Source organism: Rhea americana, unplaced genomic scaffold (genome assembly GCF_003343005.1).
Source record: "Rhea americana isolate MKP2758 unplaced genomic scaffold, rheAme1 scaffold_161, whole genome shotgun sequence".
Classification (NCBI taxonomy): Eukaryota; Metazoa; Chordata; class Aves; order Rheiformes; family Rheidae; genus Rhea; species Rhea americana.
This window is the reverse complement of record NW_028185717.1, coordinates 1,375,057-1,391,620: the sequence shown is the minus strand read 5'-3', so window position 1 is coordinate 1,391,620 and position 16,564 is coordinate 1,375,057. Positions and strand designations below refer to the sequence as shown.

At 41.3% G+C, this 16,564-nt stretch overlaps 1 protein-coding gene across 3 annotated transcripts in view; it reads right to left on the bottom strand.

Moving 5' to 3' along the window:
• Positions 1-16,564, bottom strand: part of WDR7 (WD repeat domain 7) — a 151,316-nt gene that overhangs the window by 60,544 nt on the left and 74,208 nt on the right. For all 3 annotated transcript variants that reach the window (XR_014895260.1, XM_085300171.1, XM_085300172.1), the window contains one exon: positions 14,919-15,140. Coding sequence is in view for 2 of the 3 variants with exons in the window: in XM_085300171.1 (XP_085156297.1) it covers positions 14,919-15,140 (222 nt within the window). In the remaining variant the exon portion in view is untranslated. The remainder of the gene's footprint in view (positions 1-14,918; positions 15,141-16,564) is intronic.

The following is a 16,564-nucleotide window of genomic DNA, read 5'->3' as shown; positions in this document are numbered from 1 at the left end:
CGAGCGGCGACGGTCAGCCGCGCCGCGGCCCGCCGCAGCCCCGACACCGCCGCCTTCGCTCTTCGGAGCGCAGCCCCTCCTAGCATTCGGACTCGATCGTCAATACAACTGTGAAAAATAACTGCAGAACCAGGGAGAAGTAATCTCTGCTTATTTTGATGGTTTAATTAAACTGGTAATTGAGATAGTTCATTTTATTATCTGAAAAAAGAGCAGAACTTGGAATTAGCAACAATGTACGTTTAAAAGAKTATCTATGAACTCCTCTAGGTCCTTTTTCTTATTTACTTGCAAAAGGTAAATCCTTCTGAAACATTAGAAGATTGGTAAATTGAGAAGGGTGAAGAGTATTATGAAAAACATACCAYTAGCACCTTATTAGACCAATTCTACCTTTATGTTCTGCACCAGTGCTTCCAGCCACCAGGCAGTGAGWAAGGAACAAAATTTGTCTTGAAATTTATAATAACCTCTGAGGATACTGCAAATTAATATTTYCTTTTTTCAGCATATTTATGACTTTATTAGACAGTTGATTTTTTATTTAGCAYACAAAATTTTGGGGGGATAATTTGTTTATCTGATCTGAAAGGAAGTTTCCTCGCTCACTTTGAGTATTTAAAAACATCAGAAATATTATTTAATCTCAAGGGAAACATTTGTATCATATTAATTATCTATGTAAATCCTAAAGATTAAAGAGAGGTTTAACAGGTCAGAACAACCCATTTTAGATGCAGTAAATTCATAGCATTTCTTTGAAACAGAATTATATATTGCTTTTTACATTAACYGAATGGACAGCAAGATTTTTGTAAGCCAGGCCAGATGAGCACTGCCTCCAAGTTATATGAAAAGTATGTAAGATTTTACATAAATCCTTAGGAAGAGAGAGAGAAAAGAAAAAGAAGCGTTTATAACAGCAGGTTTCCTCCTCTCTCCTGTCTGACTGTGGCCTAGTTAAACTGACCTAGCAATGCCATTTTTCTTCCTCTCAAAGCCTGCAGTGGAGGAATCAAATGTGAAAGCAAGATCAATTTTGCTCCAAGAGAGTAAATGAGTTTTAGATCAGACTTGTTTCAATTTATGGAGAGAACCCTACTATGGTGGTTTAAGTGCATTCTTGCTCTAACTCTGAAATTACCTTACAGTGCTATAGAAACAGTAAACCGCCGTTCCTTTAATCTCAGATTTGTTTATAATCTAGCAGGGCGGACAAAAATCAACAGAACTTAGTTCGTAACTGTGTATACTTCACATTTTCATTCTGTTAATTATGTACTTACTTAACTATATACATATACATATATATATATATATATAAAAATGTAAATTCTTCAAAACGATTTCTGTAAGAATGATCACCATTCTGTAGGAAGCAGCTGTCTTGTCGCAGTGCTCACTAAATAAGGTGTCCCTCTTTGAAATCTTTCCTGTTAAGCATAATTATAAATAATTTTTTAAGGCAGTCTGGATAACTTTTGCCCCACGTAAAGAAGGGCAGTGGAAGACACTGGCACAGTCTCAATGAAACAAGGAAAGCCGATGCCACGACCAGCACGAGCACCTCTGTAACCCCCGGGTCTCATACAGAAACGTACTGGTACCCACATGACACCTAACTTGCTCTCAGCCATGGGCAAGCCCCGTGGCCTGTCTAAACTCTCAGGGCAGCACAGCTGGTTTCTGTTGCCCCACGCTCCCCAGCCCTGCCAGCCCTGAAGGCATCCGTCCCCTCGTGTGCGGTAACGCACCCGGGTCAGGGTCTGCTGCACCTCATGCCATCATCACCGGGCTCTTGGCGGGGCAACCCCCTAAYTAACTCAAGCACGCTTGTCTTTGGGGAAAACAAAACCTGCATAACAGTGGATTACTGGAGCAAGGTGTTATGTGTACGTGCACACGAGCAGGCTTTGAGGAGGCCATCAAAGCTCTCTCGAGGCAGGATGTAGGCTCCAAACTGCTCCTCCTTTGTGGCTGTCGTGGCACACCTTGAACGCAGCCCATGCAAGCCACAGCTTGAAACGGGAGCCCTGACAGTAATGTACCTCATGTTAGTCAGCTAACTACAGCAACAGGAAAAGAGCCGTACGACACACAATTAGTTTTCTAAGACTTCTGTCTCTGAACCTGCTTACTGTGGTGTCTGGTCAGTGCCAGGGCAGATGCAGGAGCAGTGGTCATGGACCACTTCCTTCAGCAGCAGCTAGCTGCTGTGAGAATGGCCCAGCCACACTTCAAGCTCTACTCTTAGACAAGCTGTCATCATCTTCAGGCTGCAGAGGACACGAGGRCTTTTACTGCTTTTCTCGACACAAATATTAACCATGCATGGACCATCATCTCAGACAGGAGCCCCAAGATGGTACTCAAGTCATACATATTTGAGTTGATTATGTGCTCTTGTGCTACGACCTTTCATGAAGTTAAGATGAATGCAAATACTTAACAAAACACGAAATTAAAGAAATTAGGAATTAACAAGGGACCTGTAGGCTTCAGCCACATTTTTTACTCTAAGTAGTAAGCACTGCCAGCTGCACAACACTGTGACGCGGTTGCCTACATGGAAAGGGCACATAAGAAGAACAGCTGGAAACTAACATTGAAACAGTTTATCTGAAACTGCAATACACCAAGATTTGTGGTCACAGATATGCATATGGAAAGAGGACAGAGCCAGATTCTTCTCAGTGGTGCCCAGTGAGAGGACAAGAGGCAATGGGCACAAACTGAGASACCAGAAATTATGTCTGAATATAAGTTTTTTTTTATTATTATTTTATTTTTATTTTTTAACAGTGAGGGTACAGAGCACTGGAACMAGTTGCCCAGGGAGGTTGTGCTGTCTCTGTCCTCAGAGATGCTCAAACTCGCCTGAGCATGGTCCTGGGCAACGTGCTCTAAGTGACTCTGCTGGAGCAGGGCAGGGTTGCACTGGGTGATCTCCAGAGGTCCCTTCCAACCTCAAACCGTCTCTGATTCTGTGAATGTAGGAATTGTTGTTGTGGATTAGACAGAAGTTTACTTATCCAATCTTATCACTGTGAACCACTGGTATACCAACTACTTAAATAACTGCTGCAGACAGGTACATAGGGAAGTGCCTTAGAAAAGCATCTTCCCACTCCCAACCAGTCAGCAAGGTGGACTATATTACGAATTACACCCTTCAAGATTCTTAATATTTGCTGCAATCTTCACTATTTCTTCTTCCTCAATAAATGCCTAACGCTGGTTATGTCTTGGCCCAAAGTAACTTGCAGCAAGGAATTCCACAGGCGACGTGCTTGCTACTGGAGTAGCACAACGAGCCTGGGGGAAAGGAAAGTAACAGGGAAGCCTAGACGGCCCTCTGGCGTGGTTGTGCTCCTAACGCAAGCATGCCTCTGCCGCTGCGGCCACAGCGCGAGCGCAGCTTTACATTAGAAATCTTGTTTTTAATTATTGTTTTGACATGAAGCTAGTATTTCTCYGAAGAACAAAGGCAACAAAAATAAGACCATGATTTTCAGAAGTTTCTCACTCAAGCATATCCTATGTTCTTCCCAAATACTCCGAAAACTCCCAGCCCAGAGGGAAAAACAAAAACAGCCTTCAGAGAAACACACAAAAAGTTCAGAGAAACTTCACGTCACAATAATTATAATATCAAGTATTAAAATCAATATATTGTAAATTTAAATCTCTGCTAGTTCTCTCTAAAACAAGATTATAATGATTATTTTTTCATATCATCTTCCATGTTTCTCCTTCCCAAAATGATCAACCCTAATTTTCTAATTTCCCAAGTGTTTTCCTATGTCTGAGGTTATTCATATCATACATTTCTCTAAGACACTGTGGAACTCCGAATTCTCTCCTGCCATCTTATTGAAGGAATAACACTAATTTGTACGATGAACTAAATCACTTTCCGAGTTTCTTTTCATCATACTCATGGTGAAAGCAAATACAAGCTGCTTTACTGACTTGCATAGTAAGCAACAATTCATTAAAGAAAAAAAACACATGTATTTTGCGTGTTCGTGAGTGTTCTTTTTAAACACCCAAACTATTGATTGAGCATGCTTGGGCACTATTTTCTGAACAGCAAAAGGCATATGAGACTCTGTGGTTTTCCTACCTGGCATATCAAAAATACATACTCTGAATTAGTAACACTGCATGTAAATAATGTAATACAACCCTCAAATATCCTGTTGCTTGCTAATCCCTCTGTAACACTCAAATACTACCTTTAAATTTAATCATAATTTAAGAGAAGGTATCAGTCATACAAAACAGCAAAATAAAACTAAAATTCATCTCTTTTTCTGGAAAAAAATATTTTCTCTTCACTATGGACAGCCCAGTTAGGACACGTGATCAACATGGTGGAATAATGGATTGTTATACTAAAAATTGTTATTGCTTGTTGTGCCATCACCGGCACTCAGTGCATTTCATCAGCTTCACAACTGGTTGGCTATTTGCGCGAAATGGAAATTGTAATCAGAATCCAATAGAGAGGACCTGCGCTGTCCGCATCGGGAAGGAAAGAATGGATCGCAGGTAAGACGCCGGACTGCAATACTCTGTGGCCAGAAAACACGTACTGAAATCACAAACCACAGCTGCAAAACACAACAGAGTATCTAGCATAGCCAGTCGTTAAGCCTCCCTGTTTTCAGTCCCTTTTGACACACATCCCTGGAGCTGAATCTATACCTTCCCTCAGATATGCACAGTAAATTCTGTTTCTCTTATGATAAGCTTCTTAAGAACAAACAAAAAGAAAAAAAATCCTGTATCAAACAAAAAATGAGTATATATTTTCCTGAATTTCCCACTTAAATGCAAAAACTGGTATCACAGAAACTGCTCTTAAATATCCAGCTACTCTTTTCAATATATTCTGATAAAGAACATTCCTTTGGAAGTCAATGCGGAGAGGAGAATCCAGGTGATGGAGCACAAACTATCTGTAATTGTCGCGTGGTGTCAGACTAAAGCCATTAACCCTGACAAACCTGCTAATCTCAGCACCAAGAAGCACCTCGCACTGAACTATCATCTTTACATAAATGCTTCTTCCAAGGAGTGCAAACATACATACTTGCAAACATGTGGAAACAAGCACATTCAGATTAATTGTGGTACATCCTGCTTGCCTGAAATTAAATTTACTCCCTTCCGGAACTACGACTGCTTCCTGCACATACATTTCTCTCAGGATGTAAAAACACAAGGTCTTAACTCTGAAGGTCTTAGCAATTCCTAAGAACCTAAATCAGGAATTATACTGCCCAGAAAGKGCCGTAAGCTCTTCATCAAGCCTACATCTTCAGCTTGTAGCACGCCTCACCCTGGCCCTAAGAGGGGCTACAAAGAGCAATGGAAAGCGCCCGGTGCTTGGGGCTGCACCTAGCCGCACAGGACATCGCCCTCGGGTCCTCTCCACGCTACGACAGGCTCCGCTGGGCCAGGAACGCTGTGGGCAACAACGAGGAGCTCAAGAATGGTGCGGAAGTGGGAAACTACTGGAAAARAGGAAGGGATTCTTGTGGCAGCGAAAGGGAATTCTTATTCCTTGTACACAAAGAAAGAAATTCTCTTTACTTGATTCTCATCAAAAACACCATCGATTAAGACTGCYAAAAGACATCTAGGGTCTCGGTTCTCCTTACCTTTCTCTTAGACATCAGCACAGTCTCTTTATSTACCCAGAGAGGAATTTTCACGAAAACGGCAGAAAATTAAACTCCTTGAGACCTTTACCCATCTAGAAAACTTTGGGGGCATCCGTAGTGGTCTTCAAGGTTGTCAGGGATGCTGYGCTCACACCGACAGCTAAACCACGTAAAATTTATTTTCTTAGCAGGTGACTGTTCACGCCTACCCGCCATGAACAGGGCTAGTCTGAGAGCACTGCCCAGTCTTCGATCCTGGTCACCTTTCCCTCAAACGCGTCGTAAGGGCACTCACAACGTATTTTCGTCTCCTCCGCCTGGCCTAACGAAGCGTTCGCRTGCGGCAAGCCGCAGCCGGACGCGGGAGGCTGCCGAGCCGCAGCAGCACCGTCCTGCTGCGAAACCCAYCTGTTTGGCTTTCTTCCACCTCAGACGGAAACGCGCGTGTTCGCTGGCGGAAGGTTCACGCTTCGCCCGGTATTTCACAGGAGAGCCTCCGCCTGCGTGCTCGAAACGAGAAAGCACGCGGAGGAAGGGCGCGCGGACGCAGGGGCCGTCGTCACCGGCGCTCGCGCCGGGCGCTGCCCCGCCAGCCTCCCCACAAACCACAATTTCTCCTCTTCCACCTCCTTTCAGGGATAAAATTCTGCTTGAGACACTGATCTCATCACAGCAGCTCAGGGTTGGAGGGATGGGGAAGAACAYGGCAGGTTGCTAGTGCACTGAATTTCAGAGCATCCTGAGAACCAAAGTAACGACACAAACCATGCGATCCAYGCAAATCTGCAAATCTTTCTGCCTAATGTAAAAATAAAGCCATTAAAGTGACATGCATTGTGAGCAAYCTCTTATGTATTAATAATAAAATCTGCTATTTGCTTTAATCACATTGYTGTTGGTATTTTTTTTAAATGAAGTTAATCAGCCATTTTGCTTAATTTGCCCCGAAAGGYTGCTATTCATGGGCTCAACTGATTTACTGCATGTGTAAGTTAGGATCCTCGTGTATTAATTGCTGTTGCTAGTTCAAAGTATCAGTTACACAATAGGTGTATACAATTAGTGGGAGCAACATTTTGCTCACCAGGACTGTTTTCTCATCATCTGGAGTGGCGATTAAAATATTTTCACAACATAGAAGAACTTATGTTTCAAAAGACACTAGAAAAGGTTTCAGTTAGTTGATACAGCAAATAATCCTGTGTTCCCTGAGAATCTCGGGTTTAGACTGTGTTGCCTTTTACTTTCAGGTGAAGCACATTTGGTACACTGCAAAAATCCACAATGCTAGAAACCTCAATTTAACAAAGCATGTGAAATATCTGACTTCACACTCCACATGATCTTGTACCTAGTTACTCCTTCTGTGCATAAATACACTTAAAAATGGATTACCGAACCACAGCAGAAGTATACATTTAAACGTGAACCTCTCTCAAACATRCACAAACACACTCTAGTAGTAATAAATTTCATCTTTTAGAAATATTATGAAAATAAATATATAGTTTATAAAAGGCATTCATAGGCTGCAATGATGAGACTTAGAAGAAACTACTGAGTGGTCAAGTCTGAATTATCAGGCAGTAAATAATGCAAAAGAGCAAAAATCACAAATTGAGGATAACAGAATCATAGAATTGGTAAGGCTGGAAGGGACCYCTGCAGATCAGCTAGTCCAACCCTCAAACGAGTGGCCCATACGGGGATTGAACCTGCAACCTTGGCGTTATTAGCACCACGCTCAATAAAATGTGGAATAATTTGTTCAGTGACTATAATCCATTCTGCACTCCACATGGTAACAGTCCTGTATTAGAATTAAAGACTTGACCCAGTGCATATCTACAAGCAAGTTGAATCCAAGTAGCACATTCAAACTTCATTATATTGTTTCTTCCTTAACAGAACTTGGAATAAACAAAAAATATGTTTTATTGCAATTTTGTATACATGAACAMACCAACGCATGTAATTTCCTAGTCAGTCATAGCCAAATTCTTAAGAGGAATTGCACCAATACCTAAAATTGGCATCATCGGAACTCGAGCTTCAGCGAGACCTCTGTCACTGCAGTCAATGGAGTGACTTATAGGAAGCTGCATGCCCCAGGCAGCCACASCAATCTGCAGGATCTATGATGGGTTTCAAAGGTAGTGCTAAGATCCAAGGAGCAGTGCGTCTTAGGTAATTACTACAGGTTGTGGAAACTGGGCCACAGACATCTTCCTGCTTTCCTCAAAGCTGAATTCTTCTGCCCAGCTCCCTCTAGCACTTGGTCTCATTCACACCATCTACCCCACTAAGATCCTCATCAAACCTGCTAGTCCTCTCCCACTTTCTCTGCGAGTAGTTCTTGTCCCATGTGCTTCTCACCTCCTCCTTCCTCCCTCCTTCTCCTCATCTCCACCTCCTCCTCACTAGCTGGTTTCCAGCATTCCTCACCTCTTTCCTATTTGCCCAACACAGGGTTCAGTCCAGTAGCTCTTCCCACAGCCATGAGGCTTCAAGGTGCAAGGACAGTGCCACCGGCATGGTAAGCCCTCCTCACTCTTGTAGCTGGTGCTGTGTTGTGACTGATGAAAAGAGCTCAGAAGAAAAACCATCAGACAGACCCTCAGAGTAACCTCCACCTCATAGTACGCGTGCCCAGTTCAGATAAAGGTTTAGAGCAGCCAAACAAGTCAGTCTTTAAGCAATGTATGAATCTGCCAGGAGCGAAACAAATCCTCCACAGGAACAAAAAGAGATACAMGTTCTGAATATGCTTGCTCCCCAGGAACTTTAAATTGCTGCACTAAAATATGGAATAATAAAACTTCCTTGGCAATTATTACACAATTTTATTTTTTTCAAAGTAACATTAAAATAGTATCTTTTCCTCTACTCTTCTTGCAAATGATCGAATCATTTCAGAAGACATTTTCCAAACAAATTCATTCTGTTAAACATAACTAAAATCAAGTGTCAGGTTCAACACTTACTCTTGGCAGTTTTAGATAACTGAAAAGATGATCTTATAAAAAGAAATATTAGACAATTTAAAAAAAAAAAGTGTTAGTACCACTAATTACTGTCTGGAGAAAAGAGAAAAGCAGAGAATGCAATAGCTAAGACTTCCTGATGGAATTTAAAACGTCATTGGGATAGTGTAGATGACAGCAGACATCGGTTTTATATTTCATCTCTCTCTTTTTTTTTTTTTTAATGTTCAGCTCAGTTATGCCTATTTAACAATATCATCACTGTATTTGCCTTTAATACTTACTTTAAAGCAGTACTTTTAATTGCTTAAAAATCTGCCAAAGTATGTTGGTATCTGGTATTTTAGGTTGTAATTTTGGATCCTTTCAAAAATAACAATTTTGCTATCTCTATAAAATCAATAGAAAAATATGCACTGCTCATATTAATAAGAAAACCCAGTCAATTGCCAGTCCCTCCTCAGACTAACAACTGTGCTATTACAAAGCTCTAATAACTCACATTTTGGAAAGGAAGGTAGAGAACGGGGCAGGAAATGAGGCTTTAACACCAGGGACATATCTTTGGTTACCCACAGAAAACATGCACAAAGGAAGGTATTAAAAACCATTGAAAATTGAATGTGCTAGAGATTTATTGAAGGAAAAAGAAAAAGAAAAAGAAAGCTGAAAAGATCTTGCTCAATAAGGAGGCAGCAAATGGGTGAGGAGCACGGAGAAGGCAGCTGGCCTCCCCCCAGGACCAGGGACAGGTCAGGGCTCTCCCAGCCGGCTCCGTGGTGGCTGCAGTGCGGTTGGTCAGGGCACCCAGTGCCAGGGGCTCGCTCGCTCCATGGTGGTGCAAGCGTCTCTTCTCCTCGCCTCCACCCACCATGGACCCTTGAGGGCCATGAGGTCAGCAGGGAGGAGGACAGGCTGGAGCCTGGGGCAGAGCTAGGGAAGGTTAAGTGCAGAGCACTCTTCTCCGTAGCCTGAAACGGAACACCAAATTCCTTACTTTCAAGTCTATCAGTAAATCCTTCTGAAAGCTGTATCAGTAAACCTAGGAAAATGGGAAAATGTGTCTGTATGGGCTTTCTAGCATACTCCTTGTACAGGAAAGAATTGTGCTGGGACTGAAATTCTCATACAGCAAAAGAAAATGATTCTATGACTTGGGGTATGCAAGGCATTTTATATTCAGCACCAAAATTAACTCTGATCATTCTTGTATCTATTTCTCATTAGAAAACAAATATCTGCACAGCCTAGGTGAATGCTGTGAACATCAGCGCAGGTCTGCGAAACACTCCTCCAGACACAGAAAGCCTGCTGAAAAATGCTTATTCRTTTCAAAGCTCCTTCTGAAGAGTTTTAGCTATAAGGGAAGTACAGAACCACAACTTCAGATCAACAAAGTGTTTTAATTTAACTGCTTCTTATTAAGTTAATATAGTTCTGCATTTGGAATCAAGACAGACTGGAGGAGCTAACTTAGGAAAAAWCCTTCAAATAATACGGGCAGTAAAGAGCTGGAATAGATTTCTTTGGAAAATTATGGAGTCCCCACCACGGAGAGTTTAAGATGAGGGCAAAAACTGGGGCAGGGAAATGAAGCAGATGATCTCGYGAGGCCCCTTCTAACCTAGTTTCTACAGCTTTAAGAATTTTGCCCAGTTGGACAGATTTCCCTGGAAGAGGAGGGAAGAGGCACACCTCTGACACAAAAGCTGCTTCCTGACTGTCAAATCCCTGCTTCAAACACTGACGTGCTGAATCTCTAATGTTATTTAGATTATATTTGATTTGAAAAAATAAATCTTATTTTCTTCATCCTAAGCTAATGATACAATTGTTTTGGCTCAGTGTTCCCAGAGACAKAGCTAAATGGCGTAAAGGTTTCTGCTCAAAGCCACACAGAGTTCACCGACACGGCCCTGTACTGGAAAAGCCATCTTAATAGGAGCAGTATGACCCCACATAACTATGCACACATATATTTCTATTTCTGTCCAGAATTTTCACTTGCTTTCTCTCCTGGCYTGTGGCTGACAGGCAGAAGGTCAGCTGCTATGGATTTGGAAAATGGTAATTAAAAAATGAAAAATGGTTTCATGAGAGTTAGCAATCTTATTTCCGGCTAGCTTACTTAAACCGACACCCCTYCACCACCACAAAAACCTGGAGCGACTGCCGGGTAGCATGCAATGCTGACCCCCCAAACTCACTTTGGGAAGAAGTACGTACACGCAGCCTGCAAAAACAATATAAATAACCCGATGCCTTGAACATGTCGTCGCATATGACACTGACTGAGTTAAAGGGCAAAATGCTTATCATTAATAACTATGTTGATGGCAGATGCTTTGAAAAATATACTGCATTAACAATGGAATCAAGTATTTTCATATTCAGGACAGAACGGTCACTCAGCTTTATCAGCCCATTAACTTTATAAACACAGCATTAGCTGCAGTTTAAGTGTGATGTGGTGCATCTGTAATGAGAAATTCTTTGGGTGGCATTTTATAATTAAATATCTCATGATCTATCCGTAAGGTCAACAGAGATTAATGCAAGATGTCAGGCAAGGTCACAGTGTGAATTTCTGGAGAATTTCATCTTCTCAAAAAGACATTATCACAATTATTTTCTTAATACAGTAAATCACAATGTATAAAACTTATATAGCTAAAAATCATACATTGTAAAGTTAATGGCATAAATAAATAAATAGCTTTGATAACTCCATTTGAATTAGGTAATATTGTGGGCTTTCACTACGTACCRTTTTTCTCATTAATTTGTATAACTTGCAGCATGAAATTTCAGGGCATGATAATAAAATAAATATATTTAAAAGGCATCCCCTCTGAATAAAGTCACAGTAAAGGGGATGAAAGAATCATCAGAAACACTGTTTCTGGAAATGCTGCCACACAGGTGGGCAATGGGAGTTGCTATAGCAGCTCTCCAGCTTAGTCTAGCTACAAGTAGGTGAAGCTGTATGTTGTGAACAGTTCAAAGGTAGGCAGGACTCTTCTAGTTTGAAGATCGCCATACAGCACCAGGCTTCCATCAGTATTTATGGCATGCTATGGCACTGAGAAAGAAAAAGAAATAAAACTTGAAGTGGAGGAGAWCCAATAATTTCTTTATCTAAGCTTCTGTTGTTTCATGGCATCATTTATGTCCTACAGCCAACTTTCAGAAAGCAGAGTGCACCTTATCAACTGCTCATCTCTTTAAGGGCCAAGAAATATTTTCTGTCATCGAAAGACAGAGCAATAACTTGTATGTATTTCAGAATAGTGCCTACAAATCATAAGACACAAAGAAAAAAAATGCAAGTCCTAGTGCATACTAATAGTGTTGCTTTTGCACATTCAAAGAATTCAGTAGTTCAAGAGTTCAATTTCTGACCAACTGTTCAGTTTTCAAAGCAATTCCTATAGCAGTATTACACATGTGGAGTAAGATCAGAATGGACTTTTAAGAAATAAGATTATACACAGAAAAACCMTCCCCAAAACAGCACTTTCTGGTAAGTGATTATTTTCCCTTTGGAGTGAGTCTTTCCATTCTCTCCTGTTGGGAAGCACCTTGCTATTGTGCAAGCCATRTGTAGGTGAACTAAGGAGTCATGATTTTGTCAGGATTAGAGACTAGACCTCCAAAAGCAAACAGCAGTCCTTGGCATTATGCTGCTACCCTTCCACTTCATGACTATCCAAAAAAAAACCACCCATGCTGTAGATGCTTRTGGTGAAATGCCACAAAATTAAGCTGTTTGTAACACTATAGCTCTGGTGGAATGAGCTCCTGTCACAGGTACTGATACATTACTACACAGATATGGCCAAATTTACAAGCTAACTAATCCAAGCGAAAGACAAGTTCATCTTGCAGACATTTCCAAAGACTATCCCAATCTTCCCCACCTCGAAGAGCCTAGTCAAATACAAATCCAAAGACATTTAATACTTCATAAATCCTTAAGRTGAGTTCTGTAAGAATAGCATGCCAGAAAAAAGGTGGAGTACAATTATTTTATTTACTGTCAGCATACCTATGGATAGCTTCACACACATTTGGCTGACACGATGCAGAGCTCCGTTTCTGACAAAAACAAGCTATTATCCACCCCAACTCACCAGCCCTACCTCTTTCTTAATTTAAGGACAAGCACTCTCACAGCCACCACACATGCACAGATCGATGCTGCCCTACCCTAAGCCCATTAATGCTCTCTGCCCCCAGCCTCCACTCCCTCAAATCACCTACCACTAATGAAATTTTTAACTTCCTCTTTCAGGCTTGCTAAGTTTCTTAAAGCACACAAACATGCCCAAAACCAAAGAAACAAACATTGYTGTTATGATCAAATTTTCCAATTCAGCTTCCCCTACTTTAGCCAAACATCTGAGAAAATACTAACCGCTCACCTCTAAGAAAATGCAATGCTATACTTCAGCATCAGGGTAGATTACACCAGAAAGACAGCAACATTGACTTTAATCAACATTCTTATTGCACGTGTCATACATAAAATATGATGATGAAGATCCTTCTTCATCCCTTGACACAAACACAGATGAGAGTACTGCTAATGCCATCATCAACCAAAAATATAACCTAGCATTTCCTGTATGTGTTTCTCCAACTAATCTTTATTTCTTGAGCATTGCAATGGCCTTCTCATTTGAAGAATTCTCGTATGAGTGATCCATTCACGTCACCTCCAGCTTCGTTTACTTCAATTTACTTGAACGGGAAGACAGTGAAGAGGCTCTCACTAGCAAACGATAAAGCACCTGCCTTCCACAATCCCAACTGTCATAGGCAAAGCTGCTCTGCTCTTTCTCTGGCCCTTGCTTCATTTCAAATATTACTTTATGGTCTTTGATCTAAATTTTCAATATTTTAGTGTGTCAAGCTTCATCCACATTAAAGACTGAAATTCAACCTATCAGTCAGCCAGACAGTTGTGTAGCGTTTCTAAGATTATGATTAATAAGAGTTCTAAGTTGGAGCTTATAACTCTGCTAAGGCTAAAAATAACAAAAATAACATGCAGATAGATGAACAAAGAACACTGCTTCTAACAGCTGGTTACACAACCAACTAGCTCAAATCAGACTGGTATAAAGTGTGGGAACGCTAAAGACAAGGCATTCTTGATTGAAATAATCCACTTTCTTTTCCAGAAAAGATCAGGCAATTTCAGTGCTTAACAGCCTTTGGAACTGAAGCCAAGCAGAAGCTGACCAGGGTGTAGAATACGCCACTGGAAGGCCAGAGAGCACAATGACGACCTCTGCATCACCAACACAGCTTCCAAGCAGCATACAGAGCACCCAACGCTGCTCAGAGCCCAACTTCAGAGCGCTTCAGAGCCATTTCATAGAAGTGACAAAGGGGACTTTCACCAGGCTCCACATGAAAGAAACAAGTATCAGCCTGCTCAGGAACATGTCCAAAAAAGTTGTAGGAACAGTGTTCTTATTAGATTGCATCTAATCAAACAGTCAATATCAAATAGTCAACCTAAGGCATAAATATGCAGCCATCTGAATATAAGATCATGATTACTATCTATACTAAAGATAACTACATCTTAACTAATTCAGAATACGTTGCCTGAATGTAAAGTTTTATTACACAGAACACCATTTTCTCATTATATTTGTCTGTCTTTTTTACATTAGGCATCTTGCCCTTTTTTTTTTTTTTTTTTTTTTTTGCATAGCTAGATACGCTTTTGTGCAACCTATTGATCCACATTGCCAAAAGTATGCCAGGTGACGTAAACATACTTGTTTACATACAGAGGAATACCTCCATTAAGAGCAAGAGCTCTCATGTGATGAAAATGAAGATTAATCAATGGAAGAGGCAAGACTAAGGATAAGGTCTTCTCCCTCTTTCTACCAACTCAAAGAATGTTTTCAGGAGGAAAAAAAAAAGGGAATAGTTACATAAATGCAATATTAGATGCAAGCACTTTAAGTGTAACTGGAAAGAGAATAAATTATGTCAGTAGGAAGYGCTCGACTATGACAGTAAAAATTTTAATGGTTCTCTTCCAGAGGCAGATGCCTCCCGYTCAACTGTACCACTGCAAACCTCACTATCTAGTCCCAAACTCAATTCTGCTCTGCTAGCTGTATCAGCACTAATTTCTTGGTAATTTATTATGCTGTTGCTTATCTGTATGTTCAAAACTTCTTCTCTTGATCTAACAAAAAAACCCACGAAGGAAAACAGTATGCAGGATACTTACACGTATGCCTTGCCAAGGAATAATTTGATCCACCGCTAGTTAAACCAAATCCCTCGGGAATCTGACTAGAACTGCGTGGCCGAGTCAAAAGTTTTGGAGGTTCAATTTCAGCTCCAAATTCTGCTCCAATCACTCCAAGCAAAACAATGGCGGTAGCTTGTTTCCTTCTCTCTTCGTACGACGTGGATATTTTTTTCATTTGTGGGAGACCAGATAGACAACCTAAAATGAAAAATAACAAACATGAAGAAAATCCAAAGTAGGGTTGTTTATTAACGCTCCAAACAAAATTGTCCTTTCCAGAGAAGAGAGAAGCAGCGGACTCCATTTAACTTAGGACGCATCTTAAGCGCTGTGCACTGCCCTCACCAGGATTTTCAGCTGCTTGATCGGACTCCACTCTACTTCTCCGAACCCCCAATGCATGACCAAAGTCTAACATCACCCATGGTAATGTTCATCTTCAGTGACACCCACCTATCACAATCTGTCAAGGCATCCCAAGGGAAAAAAAAATAGAAAACTGTTCTAACTTCACAGAGTTTTATTTCTTCATTTGGAAGAAAACCATGGAATTCTGTATTTATTTAATCAATGTTTTCTGAATTTTGGTTTATTGTTTGCTTCTTGTTGATTTTAAATCTGAATAACAAGTTAAGCCAAAGAAGTATTCAGTTACTTCTTTTACAAGATGAAGATTTTAAATATTTGTATTACTTAAGAGCACACTTTTGTTTTAGTGATTGTCATCATATTCCAGTTTTTATTAATTTTAACATTAACAGTATATGCTATTAAACTGAATTAGTATTTTTGAACACCATTATGTTATGTACAGTATTTTAACAAACATTTTAAAAAATATTGGAAAAATCTCACTGCATTACAAGTGTTAAATAAAACTCTTAGTTTTAAATCATTAGTGAAATTCAGAATCCCTGGGCTCTATTAGAATAAGTAGATGACGCTTTTTTGGAGTACAGAGACAAAAATCTCGGAAGAAATTTACTGGAATGAAAATAAGGTATTCATTTACTCTGACATCTACTGTTCCCTTTTATTTATAACACTAATTCACAGTACGCTAGAAAATACACTGCCATATATTCTACAAAAATAATGAAGTCTTAATCCTCCTTACAGCACTCTGCTGCTAAACCTTTGCTGAGAAGTTAGAAGGCGCCACCGGCAGCAAACGAGACACTCAGCAGGGCTGCGGACGAACGGCTCGGCCGGGCCACGCGCCYGGCCCGCCGCACGACGCAGCACGAAGCGGTGCCCGCGGCATCTCAGCACACGCGGCAGAGCCGCCCCGGCGCAGGGCGGGAGCCCTGGCAGCGATATGCCAGCCAAAGGGGACGGAAGGCCCTAAAAGCTTAGCAATGGCAGGAGGGGGAAAAAGAGAGAAATCGATAGCAACTGCGGGATGGAAACGGACTGAAACGGACAAAGCGAAATTCCGGAGTCGTACCTGCTCGGCAGTCACCTACCAGCGCCTCCCCGGCGGCGACGGGCAGCCCGGCGTGAYGCCTCCCATCGAGGCGAGCTGGCGCAAACTCCCCACCCAAGGTGGCCCTGTACCGTTCAGCTCGGCTGAGCACGGCCCCGCTTGCGGTGGGGGCTGCGGAGCAGGCGCGCGTGGAGCC